Source organism: Falco biarmicus, chromosome 2, assembly GCF_023638135.1.
Source record: "Falco biarmicus isolate bFalBia1 chromosome 2, bFalBia1.pri, whole genome shotgun sequence".
Taxonomy (NCBI): Eukaryota; Metazoa; Chordata; class Aves; order Falconiformes; family Falconidae; genus Falco; species Falco biarmicus.
Window position 1 is genome coordinate 77,184,142 of NC_079289.1, and position 16,327 is coordinate 77,200,468.

At 35.4% G+C, this 16,327-nt stretch overlaps 1 protein-coding gene across 4 annotated transcripts in view; it reads right to left on the reverse strand.

Moving 5' to 3' along the window:
• Positions 1 to 16,327, reverse strand: part of HLCS (holocarboxylase synthetase) — a 127,260-nt gene that overhangs the window by 69,807 nt on the left and 41,126 nt on the right. For all 4 annotated transcript variants that reach the window (XM_056329952.1, XM_056329953.1, XM_056329955.1 and 1 more), the window contains one exon: positions 12,457 to 12,728. In XM_056329952.1, coding sequence (XP_056185927.1) covers positions 12,457 to 12,728 — 272 coding nt within the window. The remainder of the gene's footprint in view (positions 1 to 12,456; positions 12,729 to 16,327) is intronic.

Genomic DNA, 16,327 nt, shown 5'->3' on the forward strand with positions numbered 1-16,327 from the left:
AAAATGTAACAGGACCTGCTTATTGATTGACATGGACTTCAATAAAAAAGAAATCTTCAGGTCTACTCCAAGTTTACTTATTATTCCCTTTTCCTTCCACCGCTCTGCCACAAATCTGTCTTGTATCTAAAATTTTCAGAGCAAATGATTTCTCTGTTCCCCTTAGTAGCTGGTTTCCACAGAATTATGGGTTTAATTTTCTGGTGAGTCTTGCAGAATAGTATCAATTGGCATTAAGTATACAGTGTGTTACACCTATTCTAGCAGATGTCCCCAAAAGACATTTATGTCTATCTCTTGTCTACTCCTGTTTCTGCAAAAAACACTAGGAAAAAAGATTTTGTTATTTCTGCAACCCATAGCTGAAAACAGTTCAATTTTATGAGTTCATTCTTTCCTTTTAGTTTCACCTTTTTTGAACTATTTATGTTGTTAGTTAAAGAGAAGGTGGAATTGTGCTAAATTTCATACCTGATACTGCTATTTAGTTATGCTGTGAAAACACTCAGAAGTCTGAAAACAATCTCCAAGTGTAACAAATGTTTTAACTGGTTTTCGGAAGAAGAAGCAGATGAAAAATAACAGAGAACATGAAGAAGACGGCATGCAAATTCCTGACAATACACATCAGAAATACATGTAATTTACACATTCCAAGTCAGCTGACACAGATATAGGGAAGGAGAGGTTTAGAATATTACTAATTCTTTTTTAAGTATTTGATCATTACAACTTACTCATTCCAAACCGTTTTCAGAACTGCAGGATTTAAAGTGGACCAATTAAGAGTTTTAAGACAACAAATTACAAGGAAAGCTAAATTCAATACAGTTTACCTAAACAATTTTTCCTCCTATGTATACCAGGTCAAAATCTGAGCTCCTAACTGAATTCAGATTGATTTCTCCTATTTATTATATTTTTTTTATCAGTCAGCAACTTTCAGAATCATTTAAACATGAAATTACATTTTAAAAAAAAAAGAAAGACAGAAGTTCTGCAATTTCTAGTTGGTTTTGAACTGGTATTAATTAATTAAATTGTAGTAAACAGTAAGTTATATCTTATCCATCTCAAATGTGAAATTGAAAAACTAAAAAATAAGAAAATAAAAATTACTGATAACAGCAAAATACTGGAAATGCGTGAGGAAATTACTGGGAATAGAAATAAACATAATATAAACAGAAAGCTTCTTTTTATTGTTCCCAAAAGCATTAATTTGCAATCCTTGTCTATGACAGAGATTAAGAAATACAATAAATTTGCCTAGAAGATTTTAATATGTTTTGTATACCTAAAATTATAACTGCTTAGAAAAATTACTAGATCAAATTAAGAACATTTTATAATACCATTTTATAGTGCTGTGAAGGCCATGTTTGGCTGTTAAGCAAAATAAATCCTCATTTTGCTCTGTCAGAAGGGTTAAAAAATCCCTCAGGAACATGGCATGCAGTGAAATGCCTATGACAATATATTCCATAATCAATTTCTAGCTCGATGGCTAGAGCACACGGCTCTGTGGAAATCTGAGTTAATCAAACACACTTCAGTTCCTAGGGACAAGATTAGCACAGTCAGTCAAATCCATTGCAAAGGTGATACCCTCTGCCTGAATGTAGTTCTCTAGGCTGAATGTTTCCGTACAGCAGGCATTTCAACCAGCTACACCAGAATCTTCAATTGTCATTACTTCTTAAAAGCAAGAAGCCTCTTGACATAAGGATTCTTTCCTACCTGAAGCTTTATAGCATGCTGGTACTACAGCACACAAGGGTATCTTCTATTTTTTCTGACATCACATTGTCAGTATTCTGATGGAGAAAACATGCCCCAGAAGAACAAATCTGCACTTAGCTACAAAGAAACCCACGTAAATACAACTGAACAGTAGCAGAATGCTGATGCTAAGATAGAAACAAAATGACAAGCAAATATAAGCTAGAGTCACAGTGCTTTACTGACTTCCCAACACCTTCCCATGAAAAATCCTGTGGTGCCTGGCTAACATAAGAAACATCCAAGCCACTCACAGCTGCTTTTCAAAAACCCTGGCAAAAGGTGATTATTTCACTTTTCTATTTTCAAACCAATGGGTAAATTGTGATGGAAAATATTAAGCATTCCACTAGCATCGATCCTTGCTAACCTGACATGGTTGACTAACTTAAAATAATTCTCTGGATTATACATGACACCAACTACCTCACAAGAGTTTAAACATGCATTAAAGCAGGTGGCCACCAGCAATTTCTCTTACATCTCACATCTGGTACTATACTCCATATAAAGTATATACATTATCTTCTGCTAATAAATCAAGACTTGAGTAAGAACTCTTTTATCTAATTTCCAGTCTTGAAACTTAAAAACTGTAAAATAACATTCTTTTTTTCTGCATCTGTGGACAGTATTTTAAATTGATTTCTTCTTTCATGGAAGCCTGACAGATGGCTTATTGAGATCATATACATTCTTCTGTATTGCTTCATAAATGTATTATCTTGACAAAACTTCTGCTTCAGAACCCAGTAGCACAAACAAAGCTTATTAGAGGAAAACGTTTAAAAAACCTTAAGAAAATACATGGAGAAAAATTTCTTTCTCCTAGGGCTGGGATGAGGGTCTATACTCAACAAAGAAAGAAAATGTTTTTTGGTACAGGATCAATACTTCATCAGAATTATATCCAATGCCAGAAATAAAGAGTTCTAACATGGATTGTAAGCCTGTTTGACATCCCTGACACCTGCATTTATACCAGTATATCAAACAACTGTTTCTTCTGAGGGCACCAAGTCCTGGTTTACTCCAGTGAAGACTGAAATATTATTTTTAGCTACTAAAGTATTATCCGTATGTTATTCCTTCAGCGTTCATAAATCTGTTTCAATGCAAGTCATATTGTGCAATATACATCCTTGAAAGGAAGCTGGTTCTGTAGCAACTAGTTTGCAAGACCAAATTAGTTTCTCCTTCATGAGAAAACAGTCTTATGTTTAAACAAAACAACTGATTATATGGGTGAAATATTTTAGCTGAAAGATGATGCAGCAGTATAAAAATACATTGTTCTCTTTAACTAAGCACACAGCCTATCTAATACTACCAGTAAGTTTTAGGGGCTTAGAAATGGGTGAATGAAATTCCATTTTGAAATTTTAACTGCCTATCCAAGGACTTGAATAAAGATAGTAAATTAATGGATGGAAAGCATTACAGTCAGGTGGAATGAATTCTGAAGCTTTTCTCTGTCATGTAACATGCAATTTAATTTATTACACGATATCCAAAAAGTATAATGTAATATGTTGTAAGTCACATTTTTAAAAGCATAAAATATAAGCAATTTGTGGGATTCTGATTAGATATTCAAAAATTATGATGCTGCTACGAAAGATTAAAAGGATGACTAAAAATAAGCAAAGCATGACATTGTAATTTGCAGATTCGGTTATGATTGTAATTGTTATTTATCCTCAACAAAATAAAGTGCCCACCTTTCTGCATAGCCCCCAATTTTCAAACAAAAAAAGTCAGAAATGGAATCACCACATGCTTAAGAGGAGCTATTACCAGCCTTTATGACTTCATAAGAAATCAAGCCCAAACACTATGTCAATTATCTTTCAGGAGATAATTTGCCATTTGTGCAAGGAAGTATCGGGCTTTTGATCAGTAATTGGTTTGCTAAGCATTCTGACAACATGTAGATTTTTTCCCCAGTTAATACTGTGATCTTCTTACATCCCACTTATTTTACCTTAAGCACAGCATACTTGATAAAGAAATATATTCCGTAAATACAGGTAAGATTTGTTTCCTTTGAATGCCGTATTTTTATCTCCTCTTTCCTGTGTCTCAGCCTCCATCTCCCTACTGTTTTTTTCTCCTCCTCTTTTCTCTTCAGTATGCCTCCTCATCTTCCTCTGTGAACGGACAGACCGATGATCCGTTCAAACACAGATCAAACAAAAAATGTCTATAGGACAGTTTATAGTTGTATTCTGCAACTGCTTAATGTAATATGCCATAAAAGCTTTGTGTTTGCAAAGAATCCTTTAAAATGCTTTTGGTTTTTTTATGTAAGATAATATCATCAGTAAAAATAGTGTCAGTTCAAGTTTACAAAAAAACATTTGGAAGTTCATCCACATTTAACAGTCAAGCAACAAGAACAATGCCAGTAAATTCTTTTGAAAGCAACATGAGGTACAGCATTTTATAGTAATCCTGGGGATCACAAAACTGCAGTGGGGGAACCTCACTTTTTTTACACACCATTCTACAGGCCATGACATTTTAGGCTAAATGATATGAGGTGTGATAAATGCAAGCCTTCGTTTGAATACAAACAGATTCTTAAAATATTTTAACTAGGAGTATAAGTGAAAATAAATTAGGCCAGTGGGATTTAGGTAAAGAATTCAGATTCTGTGGGATTTTCTTAGTTTACTGCTTAAGTTAGAAATTACACAAGCTTTGAAAGTTTTTGGCTCTGGAAACAATCAGGGAATTATTCTGAAATTAAATCACTATCTTCTGACTGCAGCATAAGAACAAACAAAAATCAGTGTATTTATTCTTAACAACACTTGAACAGGTGCTGTCTAAACTTCCCTAAAGAGCCATATCATAAGTTTCTAAGCTCCTACCTTACTCCCATAGTGTTGTAAATCCAACCTCTTTTTCTTTTTCTCTTAGGGCAAAAAGATGGAGAAGTGCAAAATGGAAACTGAAAGCCATGACCCAACTTCAAGTTTCTAAGAAATCTAATTAAGCTCTTCTCCCTGTGTAGGGAGACACTGGCACCTCCAGAGAATAATTCAGACTTTGTGTGACTGCACTTAGTTGTAGTTAAGCATTCAGATCTTTGTTGTCGTTTCAAATAAAAACAAAGTCAAAAGCTAGCACACCGCATATTTGTCTCCATGGCTGACAGCAGTGATTCTTCCTACCAGCTTCTTAAAACGATCAGATAAAAATTACTCTGCAGATGTAATTCCAAGGCTGAGGTAGGCCCTACACATCACTTAAAGCAAGTGCAATGGCCAGAGGAGTTGCCAAAGCAACACATATTGGGCTCCACTTCTCCAGAATTCCCATTTTCTGAAAAAATAGGGAGTCTGTTTGGAACTTGCTTATACTGAGTATCTCCAGCACAACTCCTTCATAGATTAAGTGTAAGAAACATGCACAGTGCCCACCCAAGTGGATTCTTTACTAGTTCCTAAACGGGGGCTTCCTCAGCCACACATAATGTGGGCAACTGGTTAACCACATTATCAAGTCACTTAGATATCTACCTGCTACTCTTACTTTATTTGAACACAACATCTTCAATTTATTCTTTTACTAGTCTGATGATTATAAGAATGACAATAAAAAGGTATGGGGGAGAAATGTAGATCCATGACTTGTCCAAGCCCCGAGCTACTCAATGAGGTTAATTAGGGAGGTGGAGAGGTTGTTTCATCTGACCACATTATCAACATACCTAGTTTTGCTATGCCTTGCCCTCCCCATTTTAAGTCAGCGGGTCATGTCCTACACTGACTTAGGCGTGTCTTTGATTTTTTTAACTTATTACTATAAGCACATGACTTCATTAGAGGCTGTATTCTGCTCTGAGCTCAGACTGGTGGCAATAAGGTGGCAGGTTTCCCAGTGCACAGAAAGCTATTTGATGAACAGAAGGATAGCCCTACCTGATAACACGATCTCACTGACACTATGGAACTGGCCCTATTACACTTAACAATATGCTACAAAATTATGATTGAAAAAGCATGAAAATTTTTCTTAGTGAGGCGGAAAGATGAATCCGTAAGTGTTTCTGGGTAGTTTAAACTTCAGCCACATATCTTTTTATGAAATAAAAGTTAAAATTCAAAGGCATAATTGACAGTCACAGATGAATGAAACGAAGAGCAAATGAATAGCAATAACACATGTAATATGTTGTAATTAATATTATCAATATATAACTATATATTATATATTGTTATACTGTATTCTATTCCACATATTATATAGTTTTTCAAGTTAATCATCTTCTTCAAAAAATGTGATTTGTAACTTCGGCATGCAATTTTTTCATCTTAATACGAAGTCTGTTTTAAAATGCTTGCATGAAAACAGCACCGTGTAAAATAAAACAGTAAAATGTTATTGAAACCCTTCCATTTCCATTCTTTAACTCTCATTTTTACTGTGCAGTCTTACAGGGTTTCCTCTCATATTTAATGAATGATGAGTGCTCCAAGGCTACATGTGTATTCATATGACTACGAATTGTTCAGGAACTTCCAGCAGCAGGGTAATACAATATACTATAAGAGTTCAACGTGGGTTAATTGCTCTGCAAAACGGGTATCTTTTTTTTATGACTCAATCCCCTTTGGGAATGCCAAACCTCCCCCTGAACTGACAGAAACCGTGCAAGCGGGGGGCCCACTTCATTAACAGGAAGAAAACCTACTAATTTTACATAACAAAAAAAAAAAAAAAAAGAAGAACATATTTTTCCTTCAATTCCATGAAAAATCAGACACACAAGGTGCGTGACAGGAAAATAGGGACCTAATTGTTTAGCGCCCTCAAGAACTGTTCACAACAGGTGGAAAGAAAGGCACGGAAAATTGACGCAAAGATGACAAATCCTAATACAGAAATCTTTCAGCAAGCATGTAATGAAAAATGGTACTGCACAGAAGAGTCTGGGAATGGCACAGAACCAAATCAGTGCCAAAAACTTCCGAATTCCTCCCTTTCTACAGGCGAGGAAGGGAACAGACTCTTGGCTGTATTACAAAAATTCCTGCATGATCTTTTGTTATCAGGCTGAAGGACAGCTTTCTCTAACACTGGATGATGCAAAACACTACCAATAAGTGAACAGAAGAATAATGTATGAAATACTATACATTTAAAACTAAATTAGCAAAAATTACTGTTGAAATTAATTTGATTTGATTTAAGGGAAACAAACATATTCTGTTATTTGAGCTAAACTATATCACCAAAGGAAGGCACAAAATATTCAATGTAAGAAAGCCCTTAAGGAAAACAAGCACGGAAACAGCTATTACTAATGCACTAACTTTTTTTTTTTGAGAATAAAAAGCTTTTCAACCCTATAAATAGAAAAAAATGGAAGTTAAAATGTTAGCAACCCCAATGACGTAAAGAACAAAGGAAGATCATATTATATCAATGCTATGTTATATGGGAGAGATACAGATTAAAAGCATAAAATTCCTTAAAGAGCAGGTCTACTGCCACTAGTATCTAACTTCATTTTTAGGTTAGACATTCAAGCATAGCATTCCCATTCGACACTACAGTTTAACAAACAAACAAAACCAAGGGATCTAAGCTTCTAAAAGTAATAAGAACTATTGTGAGAGTTCCCTGCACAAAGAAGTACTCATTATCCAAACCGATAAAATATTTTTAGTTATGTATCTGTAGGAAAGATTAGGTATAAAATGCATATACCACTTACGTTGCAACGGACTGATTTATCAGCACACATTTTTAAAATATTCAACACCAATGCTTCCTGCCTACCATGGTATTTTCCCGCTCTCCAACACACATACTTGAGGAAGAAGGGTGTAAGGGGTTAATTTTTACAAACTGTTAATGTTGGTGATAAAACATTTATTTATAGCAGACTTCTAATGTACTAGGATAGTCTTAGCATGCTAAAAGACAAAGATTATGCTTTGAAGACTTTGTACTCCAACAACCCATACATCTTCAAGAGAGGAAACCACAAGGTCAGTGACACAGATTGCAGTTGGTTTTGACTATTACAGCAGAATGACCTCCTCCACCCACCTAAGCCTAGCTTACGAGACACAGCTAGCTAGAATAATATCAAAAGTAGTAAACAATTTTCATAGCTTTTAAGAAAATGGTTGATGAAGTTGAGCCAACAGTTTTAAGAAGAATAAGTCTGGCTTGTAGTTACAGTCCTAGTGGAATTCTGAGGCATGTATCTGAGAGGGGAGTCTTTAAACAGGTATGCCTGATGATGGAATGAAAACAAGCACTGTGACTGCATGACATATTTGGCAAAGTGTACGTTAATGCCGAGTTTCTATCTTCAAATGACACTTCAATCCACTTCCCACAACTTACCTGATTTTAATTTGGTTTTAAAAAAGATATGGCTTAAACTGAGCAGAAGGGAGATTACTGAGGTGCACGGAATGACTAAACACAAGGCCACTGTGCCTACATAGAGTAAAACATCACAAGGATTTGGGAAAAAACCAAAAAAATCACTAAGTACAGAATAGTTTGTCAACCTCAGCTTGTTTGCTTGTGCCTCTGAAGCGCCATTCCAATGTCCTTCAACTATATGCTACTCTTACTTTTCAGTAACTTAGCAGCACATGTAACTGAATACAAATAAACCAAGAGTTTTAACATAAAATGAGTTCTAATGCTCACTTTCCAAAATCACACCTGTAGTACAATTTTAAAAAATTCAACAACTTCAATCTAGAAAAGCATAAAGAAAACTAAGAGCACCAATGATGTAAAGGATTTTCTTTTTCAAAGCTTTTAACTGTTTGAAAATTGTTTATTCTAAGCTGACATTTTATTTAAATATCCTATTCGGCAATTACGAAAGGAACTTCATCCTACATTTCATTCCCACTAAAATTCACTATTTTTGTGTCAAACTCTTCCTAACAATGGCACTTTGTGCTTCTTAAATATTGGGGAAAAGGGATCCATGATGGCATTTCATGTAGAATACATCACATGCTGGCTTAATCATGTATAAATCAAATCTTCTGACAACTAAAACATTAAAACAGGATATAAGATGCCAGTAAAGAATAAAACTAAAATGTATCAGTAATTAATTTATTTTTAATGAGATGCTTGAGAAACCATTCCAGCCAATTACAGTGTGTGAGTCTAGTATGTCTCTACAATGTAACACTTCTATCACTATACCAAATGCATCCTCAAAAATAATGGTTTCATCTTAAATCATGCAATCCCAGGCATGCTCTGAGGACAGGAGACAGAGAAAATGGAACTGCTTCTGGCAAGGTTAACTTGTTCAGGTGGCATTAGGGTAAGTATCTTTGAAGACAAGGTTTCTGAAATGAAACTTACAGAAAGAATTTCCTTTTAGAGAAAAAACAAGGGAGTGTCTAATCTTTGGTAGGGATTTTAAAATTTAGTTTAAGAAATAAAAATGGAAATGCTTTTAAAAAGAGCCTCAAATTATTCAAATAAGGCTTTAACATGAAATAATAAAAGCAATATTGATAATGTAAAACTATATGACATTTAAACAAATCTTTATTTTGCAATTAGACTAATGCCATTTAATTTTAGATACCTACAGGTGAATTCACACTTCGTGTGTTACCTTGGGACACATGAATGTATGCCAGTGATAATACAGTGTGTATGTTAATAAAACCACCAAGACCTGCCATCTGGAGAGCTAATGAACAATCAAGGGATCCCAAATTAAACTACAGAATTTTCCCTTAGAATCTTTAGGATAACACTGTCAAGTTCAATCTATTCACTTAACCTCCAGAATCAATTTTTCAAACTTTATGACAGGTCTAATAGTTTCCACCTGTTTCTCTTGCTTGACTTTTGACTGGCACGTTACCAGCCAGGGTGGAAATGCAGACAAAGACCCCTATTAGGCTCTGGCTGTTTCTCTACTGTGAGGTTGCTCGGCCATTAAATTAGTTCCAGCCCACTTTCTCCTTCCACTCTTAATTTTTGGGGGGTATAAAGGTTTGGAGAAGTGGAAAGGAAGACAGACAAAATTTTGACATTCAGTTGGTGCCAAAGGTATAAGAAAATCTAAACTCATGAAAGTTAAATGCTAAATTTATTTATAATTTACTAACTAAATTTACTACCAATCACACTAATTAAGTTCTTGAGGTGTCTGTATCATGTTTTCAAATCATCACAGGCTTGGTAAAATTTGGGAGATCCTAAGGCAGTCTATCATGTAACAAGTGCTTATTACAACAGATGATTACATAAACACAGTATTGCAATATTTTTCTGGGAAGCACAAATGATCAACAGGTACCTATTTTTTGTTCAAGCAAAGGAAACCTTTTTTCTTGAGATATGGTTTCCTTTCATTCAGAGTGGGCAATTATAAAAACGTGTCATATACATACGTTAACAAATTTGTATTGGTTCATTTGGAAGTACCTTAAAAATCTGACAACTTTTTTCTTCAATAAAAATTACCTAATAGGTATTTGCATCAGCTTCTAGTGACTTATGAAATGTTATCATCTGTGAAGTCTAAGGTACTTTGCTGATTTGCAAATCACATGGACTACATTATTCTGTTATCTGCGACAACAAAGTATTTGTAACAACATCAACCGTAATACTTAAGACATATATTTTACCTTATTAAAACAAAGGTCTTTCTGTAAGACAAATTGAATTGTTCCAATTATAATCTGATTAGGATCATCTTCCCAGTATAAGCTACTTAAGGCCAGTACTTCTAGTTTACATCTTACCTGAAAAATGACTACTTGAGCTGCACCATGATGGGGAAAAACTTGAAGACCTACATCTGTAAGCCCTTCATTACATTTGGACTCTTAATGTAAAAAAGCAACCTGAGTGCTGACCGCTCTGCTGGTACAGCACCTTAAAGATATGAGAGTAAAGGTTCCACAGTCACTGAAAAACCAAGACCACTTCTCTTAGCTCCCTTGCCTTTCTTGATAACATAGTCAATCACATATAAATTGGCCAGACATGACTCTATTTAGTTGTGATATCTAAACAAATTCAAAAAACACTGAACTGTATATCTCATCTTACTGAGATGTGTGAATAATGCTACCAAGAACCCCACTAAAACCAGCTGTCAGAGAAGAAAGGTCTTGACTTATTAATTATCACTTTGTCTGTTACTTCACAGTACTTCTGCTTTCAATCCAGTGGGCTGAACATGCTGTGAATATTAAAAATTAAGAAGCAAATGATACAAATGCTTCTATAAAATAACTCTTCTCTTTGTGGCCTCTGATCTTGGATTTGTCTACATCCAAATACCACTGCAAAATTAGTTGCAGGATAAGGATGTAGATCTGGGGGAAGGGGAGCAGAAAAACTAGATAGCAACATTTTTTTTAATGTGTGTGCACATAAGTACATATGCACACACAGAAAACAGTTTGCAATTAAAATAAATTGCTATTTGATTCCAACTGTCTCTAAATTGCAATATTTTAGAATAGATTAGCATTAGTAAATTCTAGCACAGCGTCAAGGCTACAAACTGATTTACTTTAATACTGTTCTAATGCATTTTCATTCACAGATTTTGTGTGCATATATTCTAAAACAAATCACCTTTTATTATTTGCAAGAAAGCATAATCTTTAACACATTGGTCTCACAATTCAGGCTTTCTAGCCAAGAACTAAAGCCATTACTGCTGGTTAACTTATCCGTTACAATAACATTCAAGATGATTTAAATGATGATGCTGATTTAAAAAACAAAATTCTAACCAAAACTCCTGAGGTTATTTTCATCAGTAAAATTCATTTGCAATTACTTCAGATAAATCAACAGTGATATTCAAAAGTAGCTGCCAAGAAAAGTTATAGCTGCAGGTAGAAACAGACGTAGAATAATCTGTCCTGAAAAGCAACAACTTTCCAAAGACAGTTTTTTCCACCAGACTATTTCACATGAAATGGAATAGTATGGTCTTTGTACGTAGACTCGAACCTAACGCTTAGTAACTGTGATTTTATCACTTACTTCCACTCAAAACTCTAATGAACTACCTTCTCAAAAGCATCCCACAACTTGTTCATAAGGGTCATCTATGTGATGATGAAAGAATGTCTAGCATAACCCTAATCAATGTTTTCAAAAAATGAAACAAACCGACTAAAGAGTATTTTAGTGAAATATTCAGTAAAAGGAATAAGAGAAAACAGTAATGTTAAAATTAAGGCCACAATCTACTTGGTATAATTTCTGTCAAATAACTAACTTACAAAATAACTTGTACTAGAAAATGCATATAATCTCATAAATATGTGTATTTAATACCGTAACTCTCGTATGGTGATACTCATGCTTTGCCAGAAGAATAATGATTAAACTCCACTGTCAAATAAAAATTTGTCATACTCAGCTCTTCCCACCCTTGGTGGCTTAGTATTTTATACATTATCAATTACTATTCTATAAACACAAAGATGTCTATTTTGTGTCCTATCTAGAAGATAATAGTGTTTGGGTTTTGGTTTGTTTTTTTAAATGTATTTATTTATTTTGGCTAGCTTGTAGGCAACAAAATAAAGCAAAGAGAAAAAAGTTTCTTTTTGAACATGGTTACTATAACTGTGAATTCCTGATCAGAAAGTTTATTTGGTATGGTCTAGATCACTATCTTACCCATCTAGAAGATTCATTGTTGTTGTGGTAACTTCAGTAAAAAGAAGAATCTTTCCTAGCTTCTTTGTTTGAAGATTCTGTTGATATGTCTTCAGGTTGAAATGTTCTGATGAGAACTGTCCCATGTCAGTGATGACTGGCATGATAGAGGGAGTTATCTCCATTTTTGATTCATAGGATGAAACAAATTTAAGAGACACCTTGCTGGATGCTCTTAATCCTTCAGCATCTACATTTCCCTCGAGCCACTTCAGAAAAGCAAGATGGATTTCCTGTGGGCAAAAGAAATAAAATAAGGCATATAAATACAGACCACCACTTGTGGAGACATACAAACATTCTTCCAAGAACATTTTTATTCAAGCAATCATCTTCTACGTCAAAACAGAAAAAAACCCTCCAACTCCTCTTCAAAGATCAATTACTGCTGCTTGTTCCAGTCCAGCCCGGCCTGACTACTTGGTATTGTCTTCCTAGACTTGAGATTATGCTCCTTTGCAGATTACTTAGGCTTAATAATCTTTATAACAGGATACGTAGTGGTTCTCCTAAATAATGAAGCATGGAGTGCACACGCTCATCTGTATTATGCAGGCTTTTCAACATGCTAAGTTTCTTTGCTGGAGGCCCTTCAGTCCATTTCTAAGACTTGATTTGAAGGATAAAGCAGTAGCTAAGAAATACATTTACTGATTCCTCAGCTGAATACCTGCTAAAAGGGCTCACACCAGTCACAAGTGCTGTTCCATAGGGCTCAGCATAGGGGCCAGTCCTCTTTAGTATCTATATATAGAGAGAGTATATATAGAGGCCAATCCTGTGAGGTTCAACAAGAAGTGCCAGGTCCTGCAGCTGGGTCACAAGCAGCCCACGCAGCACTATGGGCTTGGGGCAGAGTGGCTGGGAAGCTGCCCAAAGTGGAAAAGGACCTGGTAGTGCTGGTTGACAGCCAGCTGAACACGAGCCAGCAGCGTGCCCAGGTGGCCCAGAAGGCCAACAGCATCCTGGCTTGTATCAGAAACAGTGTGGCCATCAGGACTAGGGAAGGGATCGTGCCCCTGCACTCAGCACTGGTGAGGCCGCACCTGGCATGGCGTGTTCGGTGTTGGGCCCCTCACTGCAGGAAAGGCATTGAGGTACTGGAGCGTGTCCAGAGATGGGCAACGGGGCTGGTGGAGGGTCTGGAGCACAAGGCTTATGAGGAACGGCTGAGGGAACTGGGGATGTTTAGCCTGGAGACAAGGAGGCTCAGGGGGGACCTTACCGCTCCCTACAACTGCCTGAAAGGAGGCTGTAGCAAAGTGGGCGCTGGTCTCTTCTCCCAGATAACAAGTGACGGGACAAGAGGAAAGGGCCTCAAGCTGCACTAGCAGAAGTTTAGATTGGTTATTAGGAAAAAGTTCTTCACCAAAAAGGGTTGTCAAGCATTGGACCAGGCTTGAGTCACCATCCCTGGAGGTATTTAAAAGACACGTAGATGTGGCACCTAGGGACATGGTTTAGTGGTGGAATTGGCAGTGCTGGGTTAAGATCTCAAAGTTCTCTTCCAGCCTAAATGATTCTATGATTCTGTATACTATCAGCTAACGGAGGCTTTGCTACTATCACATTAAATATAGACAAAAGTGAGTTAATTAGCTAGCTAAAAGGGAAGCATGTAACTCAAGAATGCCCACAACTAAGAAAATTCTGCCAGTGTATGAAATGCTGTTGTATATATGTTGCATATATGTCCTGTCAATGGCAGAGATAGCACACATTTCTGTGCAAAAGATTTTATATACAAGATTTTTAATGAAGATACATTTTTATATATTTTATATAGAAGATGAAATATACAGGTGCATTTATATATAATTTTATATCTCTACAAACTAAAAGTTTGATTTTTATCTCATTTTCTTGAATGTGAAATTAAGAGATGAATTACTGGGATTATTATCTGTCTGGTGACACCCTGAAACAACTGTTACACATTCACAGAACTCTTTCTGAAGATATCTAATTCTGTTTTGGGAGATTTGATATGAAACATTTACCATTTCTTTAGAAAGCGTAAGTTAACAGCCATGAACACAGAAGCTGGGACTTCATTTTGCTAAGTGTGTAGCTTAAATTTTGAAGAGCTTTCCTTCTAGACTCAGAGTAGTCTTTTATATGATATATATGAAACCACATAAACTGGTTTTTATTCTACTGAAAATAATGCACTAGTGATTCTTGCCCTCAAATTTTTGAGAGAAAGACATCTGACTTCTAAATAAAAACCTAACCAAACATGTTCCCCTTCTTCCCATTACTGCCATATCTGGAAACCAAAATACAAATGTGTCTTATGTGAGTGCTAAAGACAGGACTAAGCTCTCTTTCCCCTAAACAAGATTTCGCTGAGCTCCAGCCCAACTTCTTAAAACCCACAAACCACAATTAAGAGCAAACTTCCTAAAAGCAGTTATCTGTCCAAGGAATTACTCCAATTTTCCAAATCCCACTGTTCTATCTTAAGAAGGAATGAGAAAAGTGGTCCTGTTCCTAACACCTTTCTATAGACTTTCCATCCTCAGAAACTACACATTCTCAAATTTCACACAGACACTGCTGCTTGTGTGACAATCTTTGTATACCGAATATCAGCAGACTTACTGGTTTGCAGCAGAGCATAACACAAAAAAAAGAATAGTCTTCCCAAATGCAATCAGGCGCTAGCACCTAAGGCCCAGGATGACCTAAGAGTGACTCAGTAGCTAAAACTTCAGTTACAGACAAATTACTTCTCGTTTCTTGGTTTTCTAAAGCTCCATCTGAACTCTTTCCATCCAACCTCTTGGATAAAATACACTTTAAATATTTTCCTTTTTTTTTTTAATATATATATATACATCATAAATGATGATGTGGCATTAAAGGTTTTATAAGCATGTCTTTTACTTGATCTGCATGAAGCAGTTGTATTCTTCACTTAGTGGTAATATCACAGATTTGACTGCTGCTAAGTTCTTTACACACTATCATACTTGTTTTACACACACAGAGTAACTTATTACCTGTAAGTGGTATTTAGAAAAATTATAGCTTTTGTTCTTGTCAGGGAGTATATAGAAAAACTGTGTTTAATCAGAAAGTGCATTTTCCTATGTCCTTTCCAGACACAGAAATCCACTTAGCTTAACTGATTGCACAAATTCTAGACACAAAAACATAATTTTAACTCACAGAAAGAAAGGTTTACAGACTTACAGAAACAGACATTAAGTTAAAAAATAAAGGTGCTTAAAGTATTATTACATTCTAAATAAACAATGAAAGCACTCAATACTATGTGTCAGAAAGTCTGGTGTACTTTGCCACAGCATACTTTCTGAGAAGATTGAAATAGCATATATTTATGTGTGATGTTACATTATTACAAATATGCCACATAATTCCTAACTTTTATACTCTTGAGTACATTCTTTCAGGTGATTTTTTCCCCCATAGTTTTTAGGTTTATTTCTTGATTTGATTTTCTTGTTTCTAACGCATACTGAACCACTTAAGAATTGTTACATGTGTATAATTATGAAGCTAATTTTCCCCATAACACACATGTTTATTCAGCTGATCAAAAATATAAACATGAATAATTCATAATTAAGAACAGCGTTTCATTTTTAAAAAATCCTAAAAATAATGGGTTTATATTTTTAACACAGCAGGGTAGCTAGCACTGCCCAAGTACACACTAGAAAAATTAATTTTCACTGTAAGAACCTCCTTCACACAAAGTTACAGAAACACAGATGCTGACCCAATGCATTTTGGTCCCCACAATCACACACATTTTTGTATAATGAAATTAACATATATAAGAAGCCGGGGTTAACCTCTGCTT